This window comes from Salmo salar, chromosome ssa01, assembly GCF_905237065.1.
Source record: "Salmo salar chromosome ssa01, Ssal_v3.1, whole genome shotgun sequence".
Taxonomy (NCBI): domain Eukaryota; kingdom Metazoa; phylum Chordata; class Actinopteri; order Salmoniformes; family Salmonidae; genus Salmo; species Salmo salar.
In genome coordinates, this window is record NC_059442.1 from 31,966,690 (window position 1) to 31,990,355 (window position 23,666).

Below are 23,666 nucleotides of genomic sequence, written 5' to 3' on the forward strand. Positions count from 1 at the left end.
AAGATAGCCCTATTTGGTAAAATACCAAGTCCATATTATGGCAAGAACAGCTCAAATAAGCAAAGAGAAACGACAATCAATCATTACTTTAAGACATGAAGGTCAGACAATCTGGAAAATTTCAAGAACTTTGAAAGTTTCTTCAAGTGCAGTCGCAAAAACTATCAAGCACTATGATGAAACTGGCTCTCATGAGAACCACTACAGGAAAGGAAGACCCAGAGTTACCTCTGCAGCAGAGGATAAGTTCAATAGAGTTACCAGCCTCAGAAATTGCAGCCTAAATAAATGCTTCACAGAGTTCAAGTAACAGACACATCTCAACATCAACTGTTCAGAGGAGACTGAGTGAATCAGGCCTTCATAGTCAAATCGCTGCAAATAAACCACTACTAAAGGACACCAATAAGAAGAACAGACTTGCTTGGGCCAAGAAACACGAGCAATGGACATTAGACCGTTTGAAATCTGTCCTTTGGCCTGTTGAGTTCAAATTTGAGATTTTTGGTTCCGACCGCCGTGTCTTTGTGAGATGCAGAGTAGGTGAACGGATGATCTCCACATGTTTGGTTCCCACCGTGAAGCGTGGAGGTCTTATGGTGCTTTGCTGGTTACACTGTCAGTGATTTATTTAGAATTCAAGGCACACTTAACCAGCATGGCTGCAACAGCATTTTGCAGCGATACACCATCCCATCTCGTTTGCGCTTAGTGGGACTATCATTTGTTGTTCAACAGAACAACGACCCAACACACCTCCAGGCTGTGTAAGGGCTATTTGACCAAGGAGAGTGAAGGAGTGCTGCATCAGATGACCTGGCCTCCACAATCACCCGACCTCAACCTAGTTGAGATGGTTTGGGATGAATTGGACCGCAGAGTGAAGGAAAAGCAGGCAACAAGTGGTCAGCATATGTGGGAACTCCTTCAAGTGTGTTAGAAAAGCATTCCAGGTGAAGCTGATTGAGAGAATGCCAAGTGTGTGCAAAGCTGTCGTCAACGCAAAAAGTGGCTACTTTGAAGAATCTAAAATTTAAAATATATTTCGATTTTTTTAACACTTTTTTTGGTTACTACATGATTCCATATGTGTTATTTAATAGTTTTGATGTCTTCACTATTATTCTACAATGTAGAAAATAGTAAAAATAAAGAAAAACCCTTGAATGAGTAGGTGTGTCCACACTTTTGACTGATACTGTATATGTATTTTTTTCTTTCAGCCTGCTTTCACCTATAAAATGGTCCAGATGGCCAATCCACCACTGCTTCTCACTCCCTAGCAAGTAGGCTTCAACTGATGCTGAACCATTTTACCCAACAGAAGTCATGAATCTTTAAACAGTTCTGTCCTGTGATGCATCACCAAACCCATACTGCACGGCCACGTATTGGTCCTTGGAGACAACCTGAGAGCTAAACCAGTATGAAGACCAAGGATAAGTCAAATGCATTTTTTCCACCAATTGATTCACAGAACTGATACTTCTGGCACATGGTATTTGCAGGTTCTCTCTCTCTCTCTCTCTCTCTCTCTCTCTCTCTCTCTCTCTCTCTCTCTCTCCCCCCCATGATTTAACTTGAGATAATCATGTGGCCTAGCACAAGGTGACCAGTAAAATGCTAATTAGTTTAATTTGGCAAATTAGTCAGAAGTCTGTCAATATCATCACTAGAAATAGCAGCACATTTCTTCTTATACATTCTGTAGCATAGTCCTATAGCACGTAATGCAGCTCCAATAGCTCATCCTTCTCTCATTAAATAATTATTGGTGCGTTGCGATTTGTAATGCGTTTTCTGGGCTTAAAAAAATAAAAATAACTTGGGCTTTAGCCCGTGACGAGTGGCGAATGGAATGCGCTACGAGTGAGCTCGGGCGTACAGGTACACCTCAGAAATTGCGCAGCTCCTCAGACGTGCTTGTTTTGCACGATGCCCCACATAGGGCTGACTAAAGGTGAATGGAGAGACGCGTTCAATGCTTATTATTTTAAGATCTTCAACCGACCAACACAGGGATACCTGCTTGATGCAAATCTGCTCCGGACACTGCTGTGTCTGCTGAAATGCTCGAATTAGCCGGAGGTGATGGGATCTGCCTAGCATATTGATACGGTTCAGCTACTGCATGCATCCCGGCGACCTCTTCTTGTGCCAGCATCGACAGCTCAGGTGAAACGCGAATACCGTTTTTCTATCGAAGTCGCCGAATTTTTTTACGAAATAGCGTGTTTTTGTGCAAATACAATTTGAATGTTGGTAAAACGACGCGCATGCGTTGTCTTGGAATAATTGGGCAGCCTGTGACAAAGTTGCATTTCTGAAATCTTCGCTCAAAGTCATCTATCTCTCTGATCAAAGTTAGTGATGTGGACGGCTTTGGACCGCGGACGCTGGGAGATTTTTTGTCTTTTCCTAATGGTCGCCATGGTCTGCGGCGCTCAAAGGTGAGATCCCACGGGTGTGATGTCTTGTTTCTGCCTGTCTTGCCAGTCCCTTACTCTGCAGTTTTTGATAAAGATTCTAAATCAATACCATATATTTTCCCTTTAGCGCCAACGAGCCTAGCAACATGTCATTTGTGAAAGCGACCGTGGACAAACTGCTTAAGGGGTATGACATTCGTCTGAGGCCTGATTTTGGAGGTAAACTCCTTTTTTCGGGTGAAGTCTACCCAATGTTGGCTAATGACTAATAACAAGTCGCATGCAGATTCATTTGTCGTGTCGGCGAGCTGTCTGATTAAAATGCCACTGATACCTGTGTTTTACGTGCGATTTAAAGGTGCCCCTGTGGACGTTGGAATGAGCATAGATATCGCAAGTATCGACATGGTTTCTGAAGTCAACATGGTAAGTAGCCTACCTAATGTTTTTTTTTTGCAAGGAGAGATGTGCCTCGTGCAACACATGTTAGATAGGCCTAGTAATATGATAACACAGAACACATGATAACCGCTTGGGTCATTTTCTAATGTCTGCAGATGTGCGTCTTCCATGCCACTGTCTTCTAGATGTAATGATACATCTTTGTATTTCTGTATTTGCCCTTGTTTGGCCACTAGTATAGGCCTAACGTTTTCACGTTGACCAAAATGGTTCACTGCATTTCAGCAGCAAGGAGAGCTACCGCAATGTGTCAAATCCATCCATATGCATTAACTTCCCTGTGGTGTCAGAACAAGTAAAGACAGATAATTACCGATATATATAAAGAGAGAGAGAATTGGTGCTGCACATCGATTTTTCCAATTTAGCTATTCTACACACGTGTGTACCTACATCATTTTGAGGTGTCTTCTATACAGTACACACTCTGACAGAGGATAAAGTGACTAGGAGGAGACTGAAATATTGTGCATGTTTGCTGGTTTGGCCTCAATGCAGTAATTACATAACGTTGTCAGTGACTCAACAAGGAGGCCCAGTAGAGACAAATTGTGATGCTGAATTTGGGCACTTAGTGTGTGCATATGAATGCAGCAGCATTGTCAGGGTGCCAGTGATGGATACAAATGAATTCATGCTTGGTTCAACTAGTCTTCCATATGTAAAAAAAAATAGTAACAGCAGGCATGAGTGTAAAGTGTGTGTGTATGCTTGCATGGAAAGGAAGAAAATACCTTTTTCTGCTCAGCAGTGTTTATGGAATGTCGGGTAAAGTTCAAGGTTTTCATGATGCTACAGAAAACTGCAGTCTTTACAATCGTATTGCTCTGGGAGCTTTGGCATTCCCATTTTGATGGTCGAAATGTGGTCTGCAAAGATATGTCTACAATAATGTTCTGGGAATGTCATGGGAATATTCTTAAAATGGCTCCGAGTGCCTTAAAACTGCCGGAAAATTGCATGACAACTGGATAGAGTGATGTTCTAAGAAAATGTTGCAAACATTTTTTAAATGTTGGAAGGTGTCTGGCTGAGTGTTTTGTTATAAATGTACAAATGAGCAGGCATGCTCACAAAACCAACCTGTGTCTCAGTGTAAGGCAGCCACAGCTAAGGTATAGAAGATATAAAATATATATTTACAACAAATAGGAATGTTACAAGAATAAGGAGTATTGAAAACTTTGTGTATGCTGCCCCACGGCACCTACTACCATACCCTGTTCAAAGGCACTTAAATATTTTGTCTTGCCAATTCACCTTCTGAAGGACACAGTTACACAATCCATGTCTCGATTGTCTCAAGGCTTAAAAGTCCTGCTTTAACCTGTCTCCTCCCCTTCATCTACACTGATTGACGTGGATTTAACAAGTGACATCAATAAGGGATCATAGCTTTCACCTAGATTCAGCTGGTCAGTTTATGTCATGGAAAGAGCAGGTGTCCTTAATGTTTTGTACACGCAGTCTATATACAGTACCAGCCAAAAGTTAATTCCAGGGTTTTTCTTTATTTTAACTATTTTTTACATTGTAGAATAATAGTGAAGACATCAAAACTATGAAATAACACATATGGAATCATGTAGTAACCAAAAAAGTGTTAAACAAATCAATATGTATTTTCTATTTTAGATTCTTGTAAGTAGCCACCCTTTGCCTTGATGACAGCTTTGCACAACAGTGCCCACAAGCTGTTAGGAACTACATAAAGCTGTCCCAACAGCAGAATCTCAACAGCAGTCCCAACACATTACCACTGCTACACCTGGCTATCAGCGGAGCCTTGTCTGGCAGCGAAACAGTTCATTCAGCCTCATTTACTGCCTTTAAAAAAAAAAAATTGCGATATGGTTGACTTGCAAATGTGGTTTCTAACAAATGTGGTTTCTACTGACAATTGAGTATACAAACTGTGGCATAAGGGGACAACAAGCAGATAAGAGGCAATCTGTAATTTCGATTAAGACAATAATGAGCTAGCTAGGACGGACATGGTCAATATAACTATTTGTTCAGCACTTTTGAAATGTACACCGACAGAATTCAGAACATGGACTGTTCTTACAGTGTTCTCCCTATACACCAAGTCAGAACCGTAGGATAAATAAAGGGGGCATATATGCAGACAATGAAATCTCTTACAATATTCGATGATAACATTTCTCTAAAACAGGTTATAGGCTACATGTGCACCACCAAATCAGAACAGTAGGTGAAATTAAGAGGGAAAAATAGACCAAATTATTAGGGTGAGGCACATGGGCTACTAACAGATTACTACACAACATACACTTAGTATTACTTCCTTAGCTACAGTATACATATCTCCCTGGCATATTACATAATTTATGCAGCAGCATACAATACATTTTTGCACTCACCTTGTTGTGTTGTCCTCACTTGAACAGGAAGGTGGCACGACGGTCCTTCGTGGGCAAATTTTGTCATCAAACTTTGTCATTAAAGTCTGGCATTCTCTAGAGTTATGGTGCTTTCCAGACAACTGGGAACTCAGAAAAAAACAAGGTTGAATCATGATGACCTCAGGGATCTTCAGGTCGTAACTCTAGAAAGAGGCCAGAGTTCCCGACTTACAATACCAAGTTGGATGACAGTTCAAAATGTATTTTCCCAGTTGGAGCTCGTTTTTCCCAGTTGTCATAAACTCACGGAAGTCAGATTTTCCAGTTCTGAGTCAACAGTTGTTTTGAGCGCGGCAGAAAAGATGCTGGATTGACAGCATGGCCAATGTTGAATGTTTATCATTTTAAGCTTGGAAAAGAGAACCTTAAACCTAGAATTGGGACCACACACCCACTCCACTGAATAGCAGGCTAGTGATTGTTTTGCAATGCTTGCAGTTAGCCACTGATCCCTTCCAAACCACTCATTGTTGAATTTGCGATTTCCAACTTGTTGTGTAATGTTAATGTCAAACGGCCGATGAGCACCGATACGTTTTATCTATAATTTCTCTTCATTATTTGTCTTTAATGACAAGGATCAAAAAGGATGTGCCAGTAGATTGTCGACTTGATTCATGATGATGACTGCTAGCTAAGATTGTATGATATTGACATGATCAGTCCAATCAACGCTACTGTTGGTATAATGTGATTTGACGTAGTTTTATCTGTGGCCAATGACCTTGAGCCTTTTTGGATTGGCACTTCTAATGTAATTCTATGGCAGCATCCAAGGGGCTTGAATTTTCCAGCTCTCCCCGTGAGTGACAGAACACTGAGCCAATCACTGCGCAACTAGAGAACATTACCAACCCCTATGCTCTGTATTTTCCGCTAGCTGCCCCACCACCACAGAAAGCACTGAGCTAGGCTGAAGCACCTGGATTTTGGCGCTGCCTTACTCAAGAAAGCAAAAAAGAGACAATGTTTGTATGGAGGCTTTATTTATTTACTCAATTATATATTTTTATTTTTTACATTGTTTGCAAGCTGATATGTGACACGTATTAATGCCAAAATATCAAGCAAAACAGGCAACCCCCCCCCCCCAAAAAAATATATGTATTTTTAATAATTATAATAATAATAATAATCTATTTTTTTGTTGCAAAAAATATGCGGCTCAAAACAGGTGGGTGTCTGCATCTGTCCTGAATGACGGGTCGCCACTGGTGTCATGCATGCATATATACAGTGTATTCGGAAAGTATTCAGACCCCTTGACTTTTTCCACAGTTTCAGCCTTATTCTAAAATTGATTAAATTAAATGTTTTGCTCCTCAATACCCCATACCCCATAATACACAATACCCCATAATGACAAAGCAAAAACCGTTTTTTAGATTTTTTTTGCCACATTGTTTTTTTTTTTAATAAATCAAATACCTTATTTACATAAGTATTCAGACCCTTTGCTATGATACTTGAAATTGAGCTCAGATGAATCATGCTTCTATTGATCATCCTTGAGATGTTTTTACAACTTGATTGGAGCCCACTTGTGGTAAATTCAATTGATTGGACATGATCTGGAAAGGCACACACCTGTCTATATAAGGTCCCACAATTAGTAGTGCATGTCAGAGCAGAAACTGAGGTTGAAGGAATTGTCTGTAGAGTTCAGAGACAGGATTGTGTTAAGGCACAGATCTGGGGAAGGGTACTAAAACATTTCTGCAGCATTGAAGGTCCCCAAGAACACAGTGGCCTCCATCATTCTTAAATGGAAGACGTTTGGAAGCACCAAGACCCTTCCTAGAGCAAACTGAACAATCGGGGGAGAAGGGCCTTGGTCAGGGAGGTGACCCAGCCAGAGCCCGGACTTGAACCCGTTTTGAACATCTCTGGAGAGACCTGAAAATAGCTGTGCAGTGACGCTACCCATCCAACCTGACAGAGCTTGAGAGGATCTGCAGAGAAGAATGGCAGAAACTCCCCAAATACAGGTGTGCCAAGCTTGTAGCGTCATACCCAGGAAGACTTGAGGCTGTAATCGCTGCCAATGGTGCTTCAACAAAGTACTGACTACAGGGTCTCAAAACTTATGTAAATGTGATACTTTATTTTAATGTTTTAAAAATTAGCAAACATTTCTAAAAAACAGTATTTTTTTTTGTCATTATGGGGTATTGTGTGTAAATTGATGAGGAGAAAAAACGATTTATTCCATTTTAGAATAAGCCTGTAACGTAACAAAATGTGGAGGTCTGAATACTTTCCGAATGCCCATAATGTTTTTGTTTTTTTATCACAGGGGATGAATATACTGCAAATCTTGTCACGGTATGGCTTTACTGTAGCTCTCAATATGACGTATGTGTGTGTTGCCTGCGCTTGTTACATACAGTACATGCAGGTACTGTTGTATGATATACACACTGGAAATCATGTGGTGTTTTGTGATAGTAACAGGGGGGGATTGCCATGCTAGTCAGTCAGTCACTGTGGCTGATCAGCAAAGCCTCCTCCTGGTCAGACTTGGCAGTACTGTGGACATGACACTGCCTAGCAGTATTCTACCAGCAGGACTGAGTCATAACCTTCAGTATACACAAACAGTCTGCAAATCATGCCTGTAGGAAAATCTGGTTAGCCAATAGCATTACAGTAACTCATGTGAAAAGGTTAAACATTTGTCCAATGTTTATCATTGGTAAGGTCCTGAAGATTCTCAACTCTATAGTTCTTTCAAACACACAAATTATATTCAAAATTGCCTCTCAAATACCCATTTTGTTTTTGATTGGTGAACCTTTTCAGTTCAATAATGATAATACCAAAGTAATAGCTATAATAACATATTAATATATCTATAATGGATCATTATATCTCGTTTTAACACAATTGATCATTTATGAAGAACAGACTATTTGCACAAAATTATTATAATTTAGGCTTAGATTCAATCAGATTATGCATTAACCAGCGGTATCTGACCCCCACATAGCTGTTGTTTTGCCAATGTCAGAGGTGTAACTGCATTGGAGCTGTCAAATCGGTGAGCAGCTGCTCTTGATCATTGTCACGAAGCCACACCCTTCCCACTCACGTTAAATGTGGTGGGCTGGGCTCTTGCAAGCTAACTTCAGGTTGTCAGTTGGACAGTGTTTTTCCTCCGATACATTGGTGCGGCTGGCTTCTGGGTTAAGAAGCACGGCTAGGTGGGTCATGTTTCAGAAGACACATGACTCGATCTTCGCCTCTCCCGAGCCCTTTGGGGAGTTGCAGCGATGAGACGAGATCGTAATTGGATCACAGTTGGATATCACGAAAAGGGGGGAAAAAATTAAAAACAATATATAAAGAATAATAATAATAATGACGCTCAAATTGAGAATTGTTCAACTATTTAACAAAATAATGAGGATTTCTATCAGCCTAATTGAGCTGTAGATTACGTCTCACATTCCAGTGTTTAAACTTGTAAACAAGCCTGCATGGGATTTCTTTTAATGAAACTCCGTGCAGCCAATGGCAATGTCCTCTTTAGGATGTCGGCTAAAGTGGATCTGATTGAATAGACCCTTTAGTATCTGTGTTTCCGTTCATTCAACTGGCCATTGAGTATCAATAACAATGCCTCCATACATTTCACATTTGTATATTTTTTCTAATACATATATTTGGGGGATTGTCTGAAACACATTAATCCAAAGAAATGGATCCCTTTACTGAGTAGCCTACTATTGAGTTATTTGTGACATCTGATAGTAGAGTGCATGTAGGAGCTTTACACAGGTGAGCTTCCCTTCTGAAATGGCCTTTATTGTTAAAAGGCTACATTGAATTATAAAGTGTAAGTCACAGGCTTGCACTTGAACAAAGCCTTTTCCATTATTTACATTCATAGCATTCATACATAAGTCATTTCCACATGAGATACTGAATTTGCCAAGTAAATGTAGACAGAGTTTGCAGAGTCAATGATGAGCTGTCATCTTGAGCCAAGGTTATGAATTGTTTATTAGGTTGGATTCCTACTGACAAAATCTCCTCACAAAAATGGAAGGTGCTGTTTTCTCTGAGCCGGGTCCAGCGGACTTCTGATTGGATAGCCTAACAGCCTGGATGGGTCATTGATTGTGCCTCTGTGGCCTCTCCCCGGTTTTGCATTTTAATGTGAATGAGACTGGGAGGCTGGAGGGGGTTTTATGCTCTGTCTGATGGAGACATTTGGCACCGGCTCTCCTTGAGAAAGGCCACACCGAAACATTAGTCATACTGGTCACGATATAAATATAAATTCATTATATTCTATAGTACGTCTATTGCTATTTCATTGCATGTACTTTACACCCTGCAACATCACTGTCACCCAGTATACTTTTGGGGGACAAGCACTGCATTTCTTCTGACAAGCTACTTGAGGTTTGGACTACACTGGATGTTTGCATCTAGAAAGGTTTCTCAATGTGCATTGTACAACCGTGTGTTTTCTAAATCACATATCACAAAACCACCACCCTCGTTTTTGATTTGGTGGGTGCTTATTACGGAATAACTGAGTGGCAGTTACATTTTCACAAGAACCAGTTGCAAAGTTTACAAACAAATGCAGGGGCAGCACTTCTGATTGTGGCTTCGAATTACCTCTCTTCTGGGTTAAACTAAGAGATGTGTGATCATTAAAAAAAATTAAAAAAAGGATTTACCTTTTCTCATCTGTTGGCAGGATCTCTCTCTTTCTCCCACCAGAACCCCCCTACCCTGCCAGGTCATTACTAACTTGCCTGGTTAAATAAAGGTTGTGAGTAATACCTGACTGTCACTCGACAGGTTCTTTGCACCACCGTTCCACCATCAGGTATGCACATCATACTACTACTATTCTATGCATAAATGACAGCATACTTTGCACTGCAGACAGTCAAGGTTATTGGTCCCTCTAAAACTATGTATTTATTACATTCCAGTAAGTATATTGGTAGACTCAGCACAGCTAACCTTCCATTTCAAGCTGTAGTCTTTATCGAGAGCAGTGCATATAGACTACAGCTTTCTTCAGGGGTTTCAATGCTATGAATTGTGTCTGAGGTTCTGCATTCTCTTCAAGACGGTCCTCATGTGCTATCCCTGCTCTGTGGTTCCCTCCCTTCTGCAACGACTGCATTGCAGTCCAATCGAATTCATGAATCTGATCATCAAACTCTTTGTTCTTGCTTCTTTATTTTTTTAAGGAACAGGTCCCAGCTTTATATAATGTACTGTTCGGGTGTAACCTTTTAAGCGTTTGATGCTTGAAGGGGTAAGAACTGTTTTTGTTGTTGTTGTTATGAAAATGAACGTCGCTCAGTCATAGAGGATGTCCCACTTAATGAAACTCCTTTTCTCCCACTTTTGTCAAATTCTCTGCCGACTTCACACCCCATTAGCTTTTTGTTAAACCTCCTCAGCTAAAGCCGCTTGACTATCCCTGACGGATGCCAACGTACTTCTTTGGTCTAACCCAAAGTGAAATACATTTGTGATAGATTAGCAAAGGAAAAATATAGAGGAGCAAACAGGAAGAGGTGCAAGACACAGCTGACTAAGAAGAGGATTTTATTCAAATAGAAAATCAACAGACAACATTTTGAACTAGAAATTACATTCTTTAGAAAATGTGATGCGCAAATGCAAGCGACTCACAGATTTAGCTAAGAAGGCAAGAGAGGCTATAGCTTGCTTAGTAGGCAATTAACAGCCAATTATATAGTATGTGAGCTAATCATGGGTTGGAAGAGCAGTTTACACATTCAATATATTATACATGTTGAATTGGGTTATTGGGACATCGTTATGAGACAGTAAATGTGTTGATTTTATTATTCAAGGTCGATCCCCATAATTACTATGTACCCCTAGAATGCGGCTCGGCATGTGTACTCTAGTATGTGAGAAAATGGGCCAAAATGCATCACAATTACGAATACAAATTAAAATAGAATATATATTTCTTGAACATCCATCTTAAAAGCACCCAGCCTAGGCTACATAGAGTAGATAAGTGCAAACAACTTATGTTAGCTTTGAGTTCAGATAATGCTAACAGTGGTACTGTATTATTTGCATATAATGCTAGTACTGTTCATTTGCTACAGAGAGATTCATCATAGAGATGTAATGCTATCCTAAGCATGACTATTTCAGGCAAAAGCATTGTATAAAGGCTTTATTTGTGTTTTTACCAAATCACAGGAGGGTAATCCACTTGGCCCTTACTTCTTCAACAAATAATACAACCTTGCAGTGGCATTGAAATTCGTCTGAGGCGGGCCGGGCTGTATACTGATTTAGCGGCAAAACGTGGCAGTACCAAAAGGATTATACAAGGATATTTCAGGTCATTGTCTCACTCTTACCGACCTTAGTCATCAGACATGCTGTGCTGTCAAAGGCAACCGGCTAGTAACGAGACGACACTGATGCCACATGAGCTGTAGGAGGTTTGCTGTGAGGTCACAAGGGTCAGACTCGTATTCTTCCTCTTCCTGAGTTGAGTGATTGGCTGTGGCAACATTTCTGCCTGAGCGACCTCGAACATTCATTGGAAAAGGGCTGCTGCATGTGTTCAGGTATTGGATAACCTACGTTGTTGCTTGTCGCCAGGATGCCACACTGCCTACATGAAAGTAGTGCTTCCCAATGGGGCAGTGTACTACAGAGGTAGTAAAGGCTGCAGGATTTCTGCTCAGTCAAGAATAAGTATTTCTAGAGATTAAAGGAGTATTTGATTAAGTTAGAATGTGTTTGAGACTTGATATAATGGATATCTTGTTTTCAGATTATTTAATGGTCTGATTTCTGCAGGATTGTAGCATCAGAGAGATTTGAGCACTCTTTGCTCTACTTAAGACTTTAAGACTTTACGAAATAGCAGGTCATTCTCCTCTTGTGGCTGGTGTAAGATACTGTAATGAATTGGTGCTGGGCTGTCTCTTTATCTTTGTCTCTCTCTACTCCTCTCTCCGACCCACACTCCCTTTCCTTTCTCTTTGGGATTTCTTCCTTTAACTATTACTCATATTGCGGACTGTACCTAGATTTTAGTGGTTTGTTTGTTTGTTTGACATGTGAGGGCCTCACTTTTTACAAGCTTGAGTGACGACAAGTAAAAGTTGTTTGTTAGCGATGCACAAAAGCTGTTTTGTTATCATGGCAACCGCCGTGGAATTGCTTTGACTCTGTGTCACAGTCCATTTCTTTTCAGATTTTTGGGAAGATTTGAAAGTAGCATCTCTGTTTCTCAAGGTTAGAGCGGTAGGAGTGCTGCCGCACGCGCACGGTTAGAACAGCCATGACTCTCATAAAGTGACAGCCACACTCAATATACTGTAGAACTCTCTCCCAGGCCCCATGGAAGCCCACTTGTGCCAAAATCAATCAACAGCACAGGCAGGCGGGCAATAATCGCTTTATTGGGTTGTTAATGAAAATATAGGTAACGCCCTCGCTCTTGTCGACATGTGTGCTATGTTGCGCTGGTTAGCCAAGAAATGTGATTATGCTGAATGAGAACTCCCCATGGTAGGCCCAGTTGTTAGTATGAGGAAGCTTACGAACCCCCACTACTCCTCCTGTCGTTGCACCTTACGTATCTCCGCTGCATCTACTGTATTGAGCACCTTATGAAGCCCTCATAGTGGCTTGTGGTCAGAAGTTATTGATCTGTTTGGGAGATTGATGTGTCCGCCGCCTTCTAAGGATGAGGATTTATGTGATGCTCTACCGATAGCACTTCATCTCACCAGTGGGAAATATCAAGGTGTCAGGGCTGGGTTCTCTGTTCAAACAACTTCATCTCAGCTCAAAATCTGTTGCCCATGCTACTGTATGCTATGCCATGATCAGGAGTCCAAGCACTGAGGATGCAGGAGCCCACCTGGGTTTGATTGACAGTTTTATTTTATTTACCCCTGGAAAAGAACAACCAAGGCACTGCACAATCAATCAATCAATCAAATGTATTTATAAAGCCCTATGTATACCAGAAGATGTCTCAAAGTGCTGTACAGAAACCCAGTCTAAAACCCCAAACAGCAAGCAATGCAGATGTAGAAGCACGGTGGCTAGGAAAAACTCCCTAGAATGACAGGAACCTAGGAAGAAACCTAGAGAGGACAGTGTCGGTGCAGAGTTTTGAGTCCCAGTGCCCCTCCCAAATTCACTTCAATAAATCCTATGGCGATTTTCCTATAGTCTCTGGTACAACATTTATATTACTGCAGTAACTACAGTATGAGAGAGTCATGGGGTGTCTGGTTGCGTCCAGACACCCCATCTAAAGATTTCATCTCTGAAAACAGTGAGGGAGTAGGGAGTCAGTGGCACTTTAAACTGAGATGATGACTCAAAGACGATGTCAGAGTGTCTGTTTCTCCATCTTTTTGTCATGTGCCATATTAAAGTTGGGTTGCTCAGTGATATGTATGCGGAGTAATGGGTGACATTTCCCCCATACGAGGCAGACTGCTGCAGTGGAACTGCTCTCTTTCTTTGTGCTCTCTCGCCATTCAGGCCTGGAAATAATGCAGATGAGGAGATGAGTGGAGACATTCTTGCGCTAAGAGCTCTGTGAGATGAATTTAAAGCGAGTTACTTCATTTTCTTTAACCCCTTGGTGAACCTGATCCAGAACAGATGGGTGAATTTTCCATTTAATCTAATCTCACTGGCTCTGTCTGTACTGTACTATACTGCACTGTCTGTACTGCAATGTACTGGTAAGGTACCATACAGTGCTGCCTATCTGTAGTACAGTACACTGGTCCTTTTTATGAAGCAGTCAGAGTGCATACTGTTTACCATCTTGTTCTGCAGAAGTAGCCTATGAATTCACAAAATGTTAGTGTGAAGAAACTTTGGGGGTGTCTTGCTGCTTATTTGTAAGCCTTTTTAGTAAACCAATGTGAAATCAAACAGCATTCCCAGGCCTTTTTAGTAAACCAATGTGAAATCAAACAGCGTTCAACAATGCATATTAGAAAGCACTTGTGTTTGATAGCAAGTGAGAAAACGAGAGATCTAGCATTTCATGGATCCATTTTGTAAATAAGATTGAGAGCTAAGATTTCATCACACAGAGAGTATGCCGAGCATTTTAACAGCTAGACCGACCACCGTTCTAGTGTAACTTCATAGACTCTGTCAGAATTCCAGACCCATTAAACTGGAAGTTAATGGTTCCCCATCTGATTAGATGTCGAGCAGCATTTCCTATAAGGAACATCATGGGTACTGCCCAGCCAGTGGGAGCGTGGGATAAAACATGAGGCTGCCGACAGTGTGGAGCGACAGAGGGCACTCGGGTTTAATGCTTAATGTAATCATTCTCCACTGACCTAAACCTCTCTGGAAATCTGAAAGATAGAAAGTCACGAGGGAAAGAAAGTCTGAGAAAGGCTTTTTCTGCTCTCCTCACCACCAAGAGTATCTCAATAAGTTTATTGAATTGTCACTTTCTTACATTTGTATGACTTTATGTGGAGGTGTTGGCATGGAAACAAGGGAGAGGGTGGTGATTGGTTTAAGGGACAGGAAGGCGTGATCATGGGTGGGTGGGTGGCGGGGAGTGGTGGATATGGAGGTGTGCAATAGATGTATAGACCCCTGAGTTCGGGTTAAATTCATTTGAATTCCAGCCAACTCCATGTCTAATTCATTTAGTCAATTGATTGGAATTTAGATTAATTTGACCCCATCTCTGGTATGCATACATATACATTTTATGCAAGACCTGTCATTGAATGTACATCCTGACCATTAAACCAATCACAACCCTCCTCCTATCCAAGGACATATAACACAAGCTTCAGTCCACTGAAATCGCAATATAGTCAGTCACCTGCAGTAACACATAGTTACAAAATCTGATGAGTTCTTAGTTATGCTGTGCACCCAAGTTGCACTCATGTCTCGAAAGCACATTGACTTGACGAATCGAATCTTGGTCAATAACTCATTGACAGTAAATGAATGAAGAGAAGTCTTGGACGACCTTGAAATACAACACAACATTATACAGGTTTTTAAATGAAAGCGGAGCTAACATTTTTCACTAAGCAGGCTGGTAATTCCTCTGACTTGTGAGAACCACTTGGTGGGATCTTTAAATTTGATTGACGGGTGAGAGTCTTGGGTTGTGTGCTTGACTTTTCTTCATTGGCACGTACGACAGCAGAAGAAGCTGCAGAGACCTTTGTCAAAAACTTTCCTCAGTGGGACTGAATGGTGTATCATGTCTGTTTTTGTCGGGGATCCAACCATGTTTGGAAAGTGTAACAGCAGGACAAGTTCTATGCAACATTTCCACACAAGACACAAGCATAGGAAACGATCAGAAGATTGTACTACAGAAGAACAGAGGAATAGATGCAGACGTTTTGTAGTCTTTTGAGGGAGCTGTACGCCATAGTAACATTTGTTATTTTGTGTGTGTGTTTGCTTACTTGCATGTGTGCGTCCATGCATGAGGGAATACTGCAATGATGCCCAGAAAAATCTGAAACAAGGTTGCTCTCATGCAATGAGCACCATTCATCCAATGAATATCTGCAGACCCAGTTGCCAGCAACTGTTTTCATTATTATTGCCAAATGCTGCAGAAGTTTTTACAGTAACTAGGCTGGAAGGGAAGACTGCACCGCCATCTCTACCCCTCTCCTCCCACCCTCTCTCCCTCTATCCTGTGATGTATTACAGTCTGCAACCCGTAGATGGGCATGGATTGGGAGGAATTAGGTCACGAAGAAGCACACTGCAGAGGGGATAGCGCGGTGCCGACGTGCGTAGGAGAGAGCCCATGTTGTCGTCCGCGGTGCGGTGAAAGATGGAGAGGAGTAGGGGCGCGCTCACTTAAAGAGTGCCTATCATACATCAACAAAGGAAATGGGAGGGAGAGGAAACATGCCAAGGGCAACGCCTGCCCCTGTTTCCCTTCCTGTGTGAGTGTGTGTGTGTGAGTGTGTGTGTGTGTGTGTGTGTGTGTGTGTGTGTGTGTGTGTGCAGTGCAGCAGCGGGCACTCTGCTTTAGCTCTCTCATATGCATAACGGTATTCCGCTCACGTTTAAGACTTTCTGCTGTGGAAACACTGAGGTGCTCGAGTGATGATGGAAAAGCGGGCGTCTAGGGGAACAGCTGTTTCTAATAATAGAATCCAAGGAAAATGTTCATCCCCAATGAGGGACAGAGCTGCAACGTCCCCCTTTCTCTCCTCCTCTCTCCTCCTTTTCTCTGTTCCCAGCCTTATGAGGCAGCAGCTCTCACTTAAAGCTATGTCATCCCAGGTTTATGCTGCTCATTAACAGTTTCTGTGGATTTGTAATTCCCCTATCTGTTATTTATTGTTTTACATGTACGGTAATTGGCTTGTATCTGTACTTTACTGATTAGCCTTCTAAATCTATCATGCTTTTTTCATACAATTCGCAAGTTCTCCAATATAGTCATTAATCTGTAAATAATATCTTATTTGTGCAAATTTGAGTATGACAGCCTGTATTTAATTGATTATATGCTTATATGGACTGAGAGGACCAACTCAATTACAGGAGGGTTCCATCTTTTGTGTAATAGTGGAAGTAAATACTGTTACATCTGCATTCTAGAAGCAGTTATCACTTACACATGGCGGAGGGTTGACAGGTACAGATCTCTTGGCCTTGATCATACACATCAATCTCGTATTGGCATTTATCAAGTATCAATGTTCTGAAGCAACTTTTTTTAATTACCAGCGCGGTCTAAGCAAAAGCAGTAGACATGCTTTAAAACCGACAAATAATTGAGTGTGTTCGCAGTTTAAAACATTACGTTTGTCCTTGGATAACCAGCTTATTGTTCCTTCATCTGTGAATAAGAAAGAAAAATGTGGAAATGTAACTCCAAAAAGCTTTTTTTTCATGAAAGTTTATTTCCCTGAAGCATGTTCTGAAATGCCTGCATAAGCATCTTTGCAAACTGCAACTAATGCTGGAAAGCTTGAACGCTGTGAGTGGAATCTTAACTGCAGCTTTGCAACCCAGATTAGACTGATAGAAACCGGAGTGATGCAACTCTCCCCTGCCAGCCCTCAGAAAAGGTTACCAGCAGTTAAGTGAAGCATTTTGAAGTGCGTTTCATCAAAATGCCTGCAAGGCTTTTTGGATGGCTGATATAAATGATCTCCATTCATTTTTAATCATTTGGTTTTGTTTGTCCTGTTTTCTGCTGTCCCCTTAACCGCAAGTCTTCAGATTGGGAAAAGATGCCGCAGTGCTGTCACTTGGATCAAACCACAGCAGTGGATCAAAAATAGCAGATTTTAAGACGGCCCCAGAACTGAGCCCTGGAGAACACCTCACTTGACCTTCGATAACACATCTAAAGAGAGGGCTAATTGAACATATAGATAAAGTATTCAACCGTTACAATTAGTATCTTCAAAGGCAATGGCATTTAATGTATACCGTATATAACAAAGAACATTAAAATGAGACATGGTGATTAAATGTAGTGTCATGTTAGTTCTCATCTCTTTCCCACAGCATGTTTTACTTTTTGCTCTTCTATTTATACGTAATTCTCTCTGTAATTTCACACTGCTGCAAACACTAGATAAATCTGGCACACCATTTTCAATATCAACACAGTACCAAATTACAACAAACACAGTTGAGATCTTTCTCATACAGATGTTTTGCTGTTGCCGGCACGTCTTTTTCTCAAAGACCTTGAGTGATCTTGAAGACCTTATGCACCTTGGCAACCGTCTCTGTCACCTAATGATCAGCTCTGTTATTATCATTCCATACCCTCCCCTCTCTCTCACACACTGTGATGCACACCAATTGATATGCGAGGAAAGTTACCCTCTGATATCGGACAGTGTGTTTATGGCAGAGACAAAATATTAGCTCTTTGCATTACACCTCAGGTTTATTGACACATCATCCTTCTTCTCTCTCATTTACTTATCTAAACTATCTCGAAAACCGACTTAACCTTCCGGCTTAGCCATTGATAGACACAACAATAGCTCATGTCGGCATCAAGCTTATCATGACTGCATGTAGCTTTTTATAAAGCCTTTATGCATCCCTCAAGTATACAGTGCCTATCATAAGTATTCACCCGCTTGGATTTTTTCACATTTTGTTGAGTTACAATGTGGGATTGAAATAGATGCAGTCAAATGACCAAAGCGCCCTCTAGAGGCCTCATGGGTGGAATGTTATTAATATTAATACGTTTCTTTCTTTTTTTCGCAGAAAATCTGTTTCTATGTCAAATGGTTTTGTTATATTTCTGTCTTCTGTGATGTATAAAAAGTGTAATATTGGGATGCAAACTCAAAATGTCATACATGTATCTGACACGGTACAGATGTCTTATTTCTTTATGCGTATAACCCTATGTGTTATGTGTTACCCTGGTCACCATAGAAGCACCCATCCGCAGCACCGCGCTCCAGCAGGTATATTTCACTGGTCACCCCCAAAGCCAATTCCTACTTTGGCCGCCTTTCCTTCCAGTTCTCTGCTGCCAATGACTGGAACGAACTGCAAAAATCACTGAAGCTGGAGACTCATATCTCCCTCACTAACTTCAAGCACCAGCTGTCAGAGCAGCTCACAGATCATTACACCTGTACATAGCCCATCTGTAAATAGCCCATCCATCTACCTCATCCCCATACTGTATTTTATTTATTTATTTATTTATTTTGCTCCTTTGTACCCTAGTATTTCCACATGCACATTCATCTTCTGCACATCTATCATTCCAGTGTTTTAATTGGTATATCGTAATTACCTCGCCACTGTGGCCTATTTTATTGCCTTACCTCCCTTATTTTACCTCATTTGCACACACTGTATATATACTTTTTTTCTACTGTATTATTGATTGTATGTTTGTTTATTCCATGTGTAACTCTGTGTTGTATGTGTCGAACTGATTTGCTTTATCTTGGCCAGGTCGCAGTTGTAAATGAGAACTTGTTCTCAACTAGCCTACCTGGTTAAATAAAGGTGAAATAAAAAAATGTGTGAAGTATATACTTTTGTTTCAAAGTAGATTTGTTTAAGACTACCAATAAACACTCTGTGTGACCCTGATTTAACCCGCTGCAGTAAAAGGTCGGGTTTTGTTTGGGGGGGGGGGGGGTCCCTGATCTACACAGAATTTTCCATAATGTTTTTTTATTTCACCTTTTATTTAAACCAGGTAGGCTAGTTGAGAACAAGCTCTCATTTGCAACTGCGACCTGGCCAAGATAAAGCCAAGCAGTTCGACACATACAACAACACATAGTTAAACATGGAATAAACCCATTCAATAATACAGTAGAAAAATCTATATACAGCATGTGCAAATGAGGTAGGATAAGAGATGTAAGGCAATAAATAGGCCATGGTGGCAAAGTAATTACAATATTGCAATTAAACACTGGAATGGTAGGATGTGCAGAAGATGAATGTGCAAGTAGAGATACTGGGGTGCAAAGGAGCAAGATAAATAAATACAGTATGGGGATGAGGTAGATTGGATGGGCTATTTACAGATGAGCTATGTACAGGTGCAGTGATCTGTGAGCTGCTCTGACAGCTGGTGCTTAAAGCTAGTGAGGGAGGTAAGAGTCTCCAGCTTCAGAGATTTTTGCAGTTCGTTCCAGTCATTGGCAGCGGAGAACTGGAAGGAGAGGCGGCCAAAGGAAGAATTGGCTTTGGGGGTGACCAGTGGAGATATACCTGCTGGAGCGCGTGCTACGGGTGGGTGCTGATATGGTGACCAGTGAGCTGAGATAAGGCGGGGCTTTATCTAGCAGAGACTTGTAGATGACCTGGAGCCAGTGAGTTTGGCGACGAGTATGAAGTGAGGGCCAGCCAACGAGATCATACAGGTCGCAGTGGTGGGTAGTATATGGGGCTTTGGTGACGAAACGGATGGCACTGTGATAGACTGCATCCAATTTGTCGAGTAGAGTGTTGGAGGCTATTTTGTAAATGATATCGAAGTCGAGGATCGGTAGGATGGTCAGTTTTACCAGGGTATTTTTGGCAGCATGAGTGAAGGATGCTTTGTTGCGAAAGAGGAAGCTGATTCTAGATTTAATTTTGGATTGGAGATGTTTAATGTGAGTCTGGAAGGAGAGTTTACCTTCTAGCCAGACACCTAGGTATTTGTAGTTGTCCACATATTCTAAGTGAGAACCGTCCAGTGTAGTGATGCTGGACGGGCGGGCAGGTGCGGGCAGCGATCGGTTGAAGAGCATGCATTTAGTTTTACTTGCATTTAAGAGCAGTTGGAGGCCACGGAAGGAGAGTTCTATGGCATTGAAGTTCATCTGGAGGTTAGTTAACACAGTGTCCAACGAAGGGCCAGAGGTATACAGAATGGTGTAGTCTGCGTAGAGGTGGATCAAAGAATCACCAGTAGCGAGAGCGACATCATTGATGCAACCAGAGAATAGAGTCGGCCCGAGAATTGAACCCTGTGGCACCCCCATAGAGACTGCCAGAGGTCCGGACAACAGGCCCTCCGATTTGACATACTGAACTCTATCGGAGAAGTAGTTGGTGAACAAAGCGAGGCAATCATTTGAGAAACCAAGTGAAAAGAAAATTCTATAAATAATAAGACATAATAAGTTTCATGGACTCACTCTGTGTGCAATAATAGAGATTAACATGATTTTCAAATTAATACCCCATCTCTGAACCCCCCACACACAATTATCTATAAGGTCTCTCAGTCGAGTACTGAATTTGATGCACAGATTCAACCAACTTGAAAATGGCTGTCAACAACCAACTTGACCAAGCTTGAAGAATTTTGAAGCTAATAATGGGCAAATATAGCACAATCCAGGTGTGCAAAGCTCTTAGAGATTTACCCCAAATATGTTTTTAACATGTATTGACTCAGGGGGTCCATAGTTACAGTATCTAATCAAGATATATTAGTGTTGTATTTATTATTAATAAAAAAAAAAATGTTTTAGAATTTTTCTTCCACGGAGTATTTTGTGTGGATCATTTGACAAAAAATTGCAATTAAATACATTTTAATCCCACTTGTGACAATTAAAATGTGAAGAAATCCAAGAGGCGTGAGTACTTATGATAGGCACTGTAAGTGTAAACCGAGAGAACAACAGAGTAAACAGGTGAAAGTTCAAAGTGAAGTTAGATTGATGTTTGGGGTGCTGACGCAGGGGTATAGAGAAAGGGGAGAGTTTGAGGACCGGACGGATGGCGTGACAGGAGTGACCATGGGGCAGGTGATGGAGGTAGAGTACTGTAGATGCTCAGCCCCTCCAAGGAGCATAGGGGCCAAATGGAGCGGGCATGAGAGTTGCCTGAATGCTGCGCTTAATAAGAACTGACGTTACACAACTTCATTCACCTCAGCAGTACGTGGCCTTATTGCAGAGTCTGTGGTTGTGCCAAGTTATTTTTAAAAAGAAGGTGCAAACTGTGTGGGAGACTGCAGTGCAACACAGACTGACGGCAGAGACTCCGTCTGAATAATTGGTAAAACACTCACACATACTCATACTGTAAGTCAGTGGTTCCCAATCGTTTTCTGTTACTGTACAACCAACTGAATTTTGCTCTTCCCGGAGTACCCCTGAAGTACCCCCTCATGTGTATTTTACCAGTATGCCTATGGTCTCATGAGTCTTCTCAAGTACTCCCTGTACCACCAATCTTAGTACCCCTGGTTAGCAACCACTGATCTAATTCATACACTCATGCAGGTAGTCAGTCACACACTTAGCTACACACACAGACAACCCGACCAGACACCCACTCAAACACACAGACAAAGGACATTTACCCACGTGTGTTCTGGCCCTGGCCCACACACAGTGCCACACACAAATAGGCACACAGTGAACCATCCAAGAACAGAGAGCCAATCCCTCCCACAAACAAAATACACCATGTACTTTCCTATTGCTTAACCATCCCAACCCTTCTTCCTCTTCCACCCCCTAGGATTACACCATCACCATGTACTTCCAGCAGTCCTGGAGGGACAAGCGCTTGTCCTACACAGGGATTCCCCTCAACCTGACGCTGGACAACAGGGTGGCAGACTCGCTCTGGGTCCCTGACACCTACTTCATCAACGATAAGAAGTCCTTTGTGCACGGGGTCACAGTGAAGAACAGAATGATCCGACTGCATCCAGACGGAACTGTGCTCTACGGCCTCAGGTGAGTGTGTGCGTATCAGCGTTATGTGTTCTTGGGCCCCTCTGTAGCTCAGTTGGTAGAGCATGGCTCCTGCAATGCCAGGGTAGTGGGTTCGATTCCCAGGACCTCCCATACAATAAAAAAAATGTTTATACGCATGACCGTAAGTGTCTGCTTATATTTTTGGGAGTTGGGTGGTCCCTTGTTCAAGGGGGTTCATTTACCTACCTAAACAATATATACTGACAAAAGCACAGACCGCGGAGGGTGTGAGAAGGTCAGTTCTGGTGACTATGTAAAAAGGACATTCTACTCCAAAATAGAAACTTGCTGACATCTTAAATATAATTTTCCCTTCCAGAAATGAGCTCAGTAACATATTGGTCCATAAGATCAGGCAGGTGTGCTATGTATCACCTGATGTACTCCACCTGATGCAGCATAGTGTCTATAAATAGGCTGGGGGTTTTCCATCTGCATTTACCCAATTGGGCCCAAATATTAGCCAGAACACAAACTCTAGTTAGCAACTGATGTATCGATGACTTGGAATGTCATAAAAACATTCCACTGGCACTAAGGATCATGTACTGTGAATGTGTGTCTACCTGTTATACTTGACCCCTGTTACATTTAGCCTCCGTCTTCCCTATGAATTCAACGCCATTGGCGAGGACTAATGCGCATAAACCATGCCGCTGCTAAAAACTCAGGGTCTCAAATGGTGAATTTGACTAATTTCTTGGACTTGAGAAATAAGTGTAGCCTAGTAACACTAGAAAGCTCTGTGATCCTTCTCTTTTAACAGTGGGCATCAGAACTGCTTTCAAAGGTGTGTTTTCCCACAACTGCATTAAGAATGTTGTACAGTGACTGGACATGCATATTTCTCTCTCTGTGTGGCTCTCGCAATTTGAATGTGCCTCGAGAGGAATATAATTTTCTCTCATAGGATGTGACAGGCTGAACAATTGAATAGGTCAACTATTGTACTATGGGTTTGTCTGATTTTGCTGTTGCTTACTCATGTTGTTGGCTGTGGAAAGTTAAATGTGGATAACAATTTTTCATTAGATGATTCCAATAACCAAAGGTACTGGGTTACAGCTCCGCCTGGTTCTCATTTGGATCATACTGTAGGTGCC

General features: G+C 41.6%; 1 protein-coding gene across 1 annotated transcript in view; it reads left to right on the plus strand.

The window, feature by feature from the left end:
* Window positions 1–1,821: 1,821 nt before the first annotated feature.
* The window catches only part of LOC106600539 (gamma-aminobutyric acid receptor subunit beta-1), a 43,075-nt gene continuing 21,230 nt past the window's right edge, over window positions 1,822–23,666 (plus strand). Inside the window, exons 1-4 of the mRNA XM_014191965.2 lie at window positions 1,822–2,450; window positions 2,557–2,648; window positions 2,788–2,855; window positions 22,322–22,542. Of these exons, the coding sequence (XP_014047440.1) occupies window positions 2,371–2,450; window positions 2,557–2,648; window positions 2,788–2,855; window positions 22,322–22,542 (461 nt within the window). The 5' untranslated portion in view covers window positions 1,822–2,370. The remainder of the gene's footprint in view (window positions 2,451–2,556; window positions 2,649–2,787; window positions 2,856–22,321; window positions 22,543–23,666) is intronic.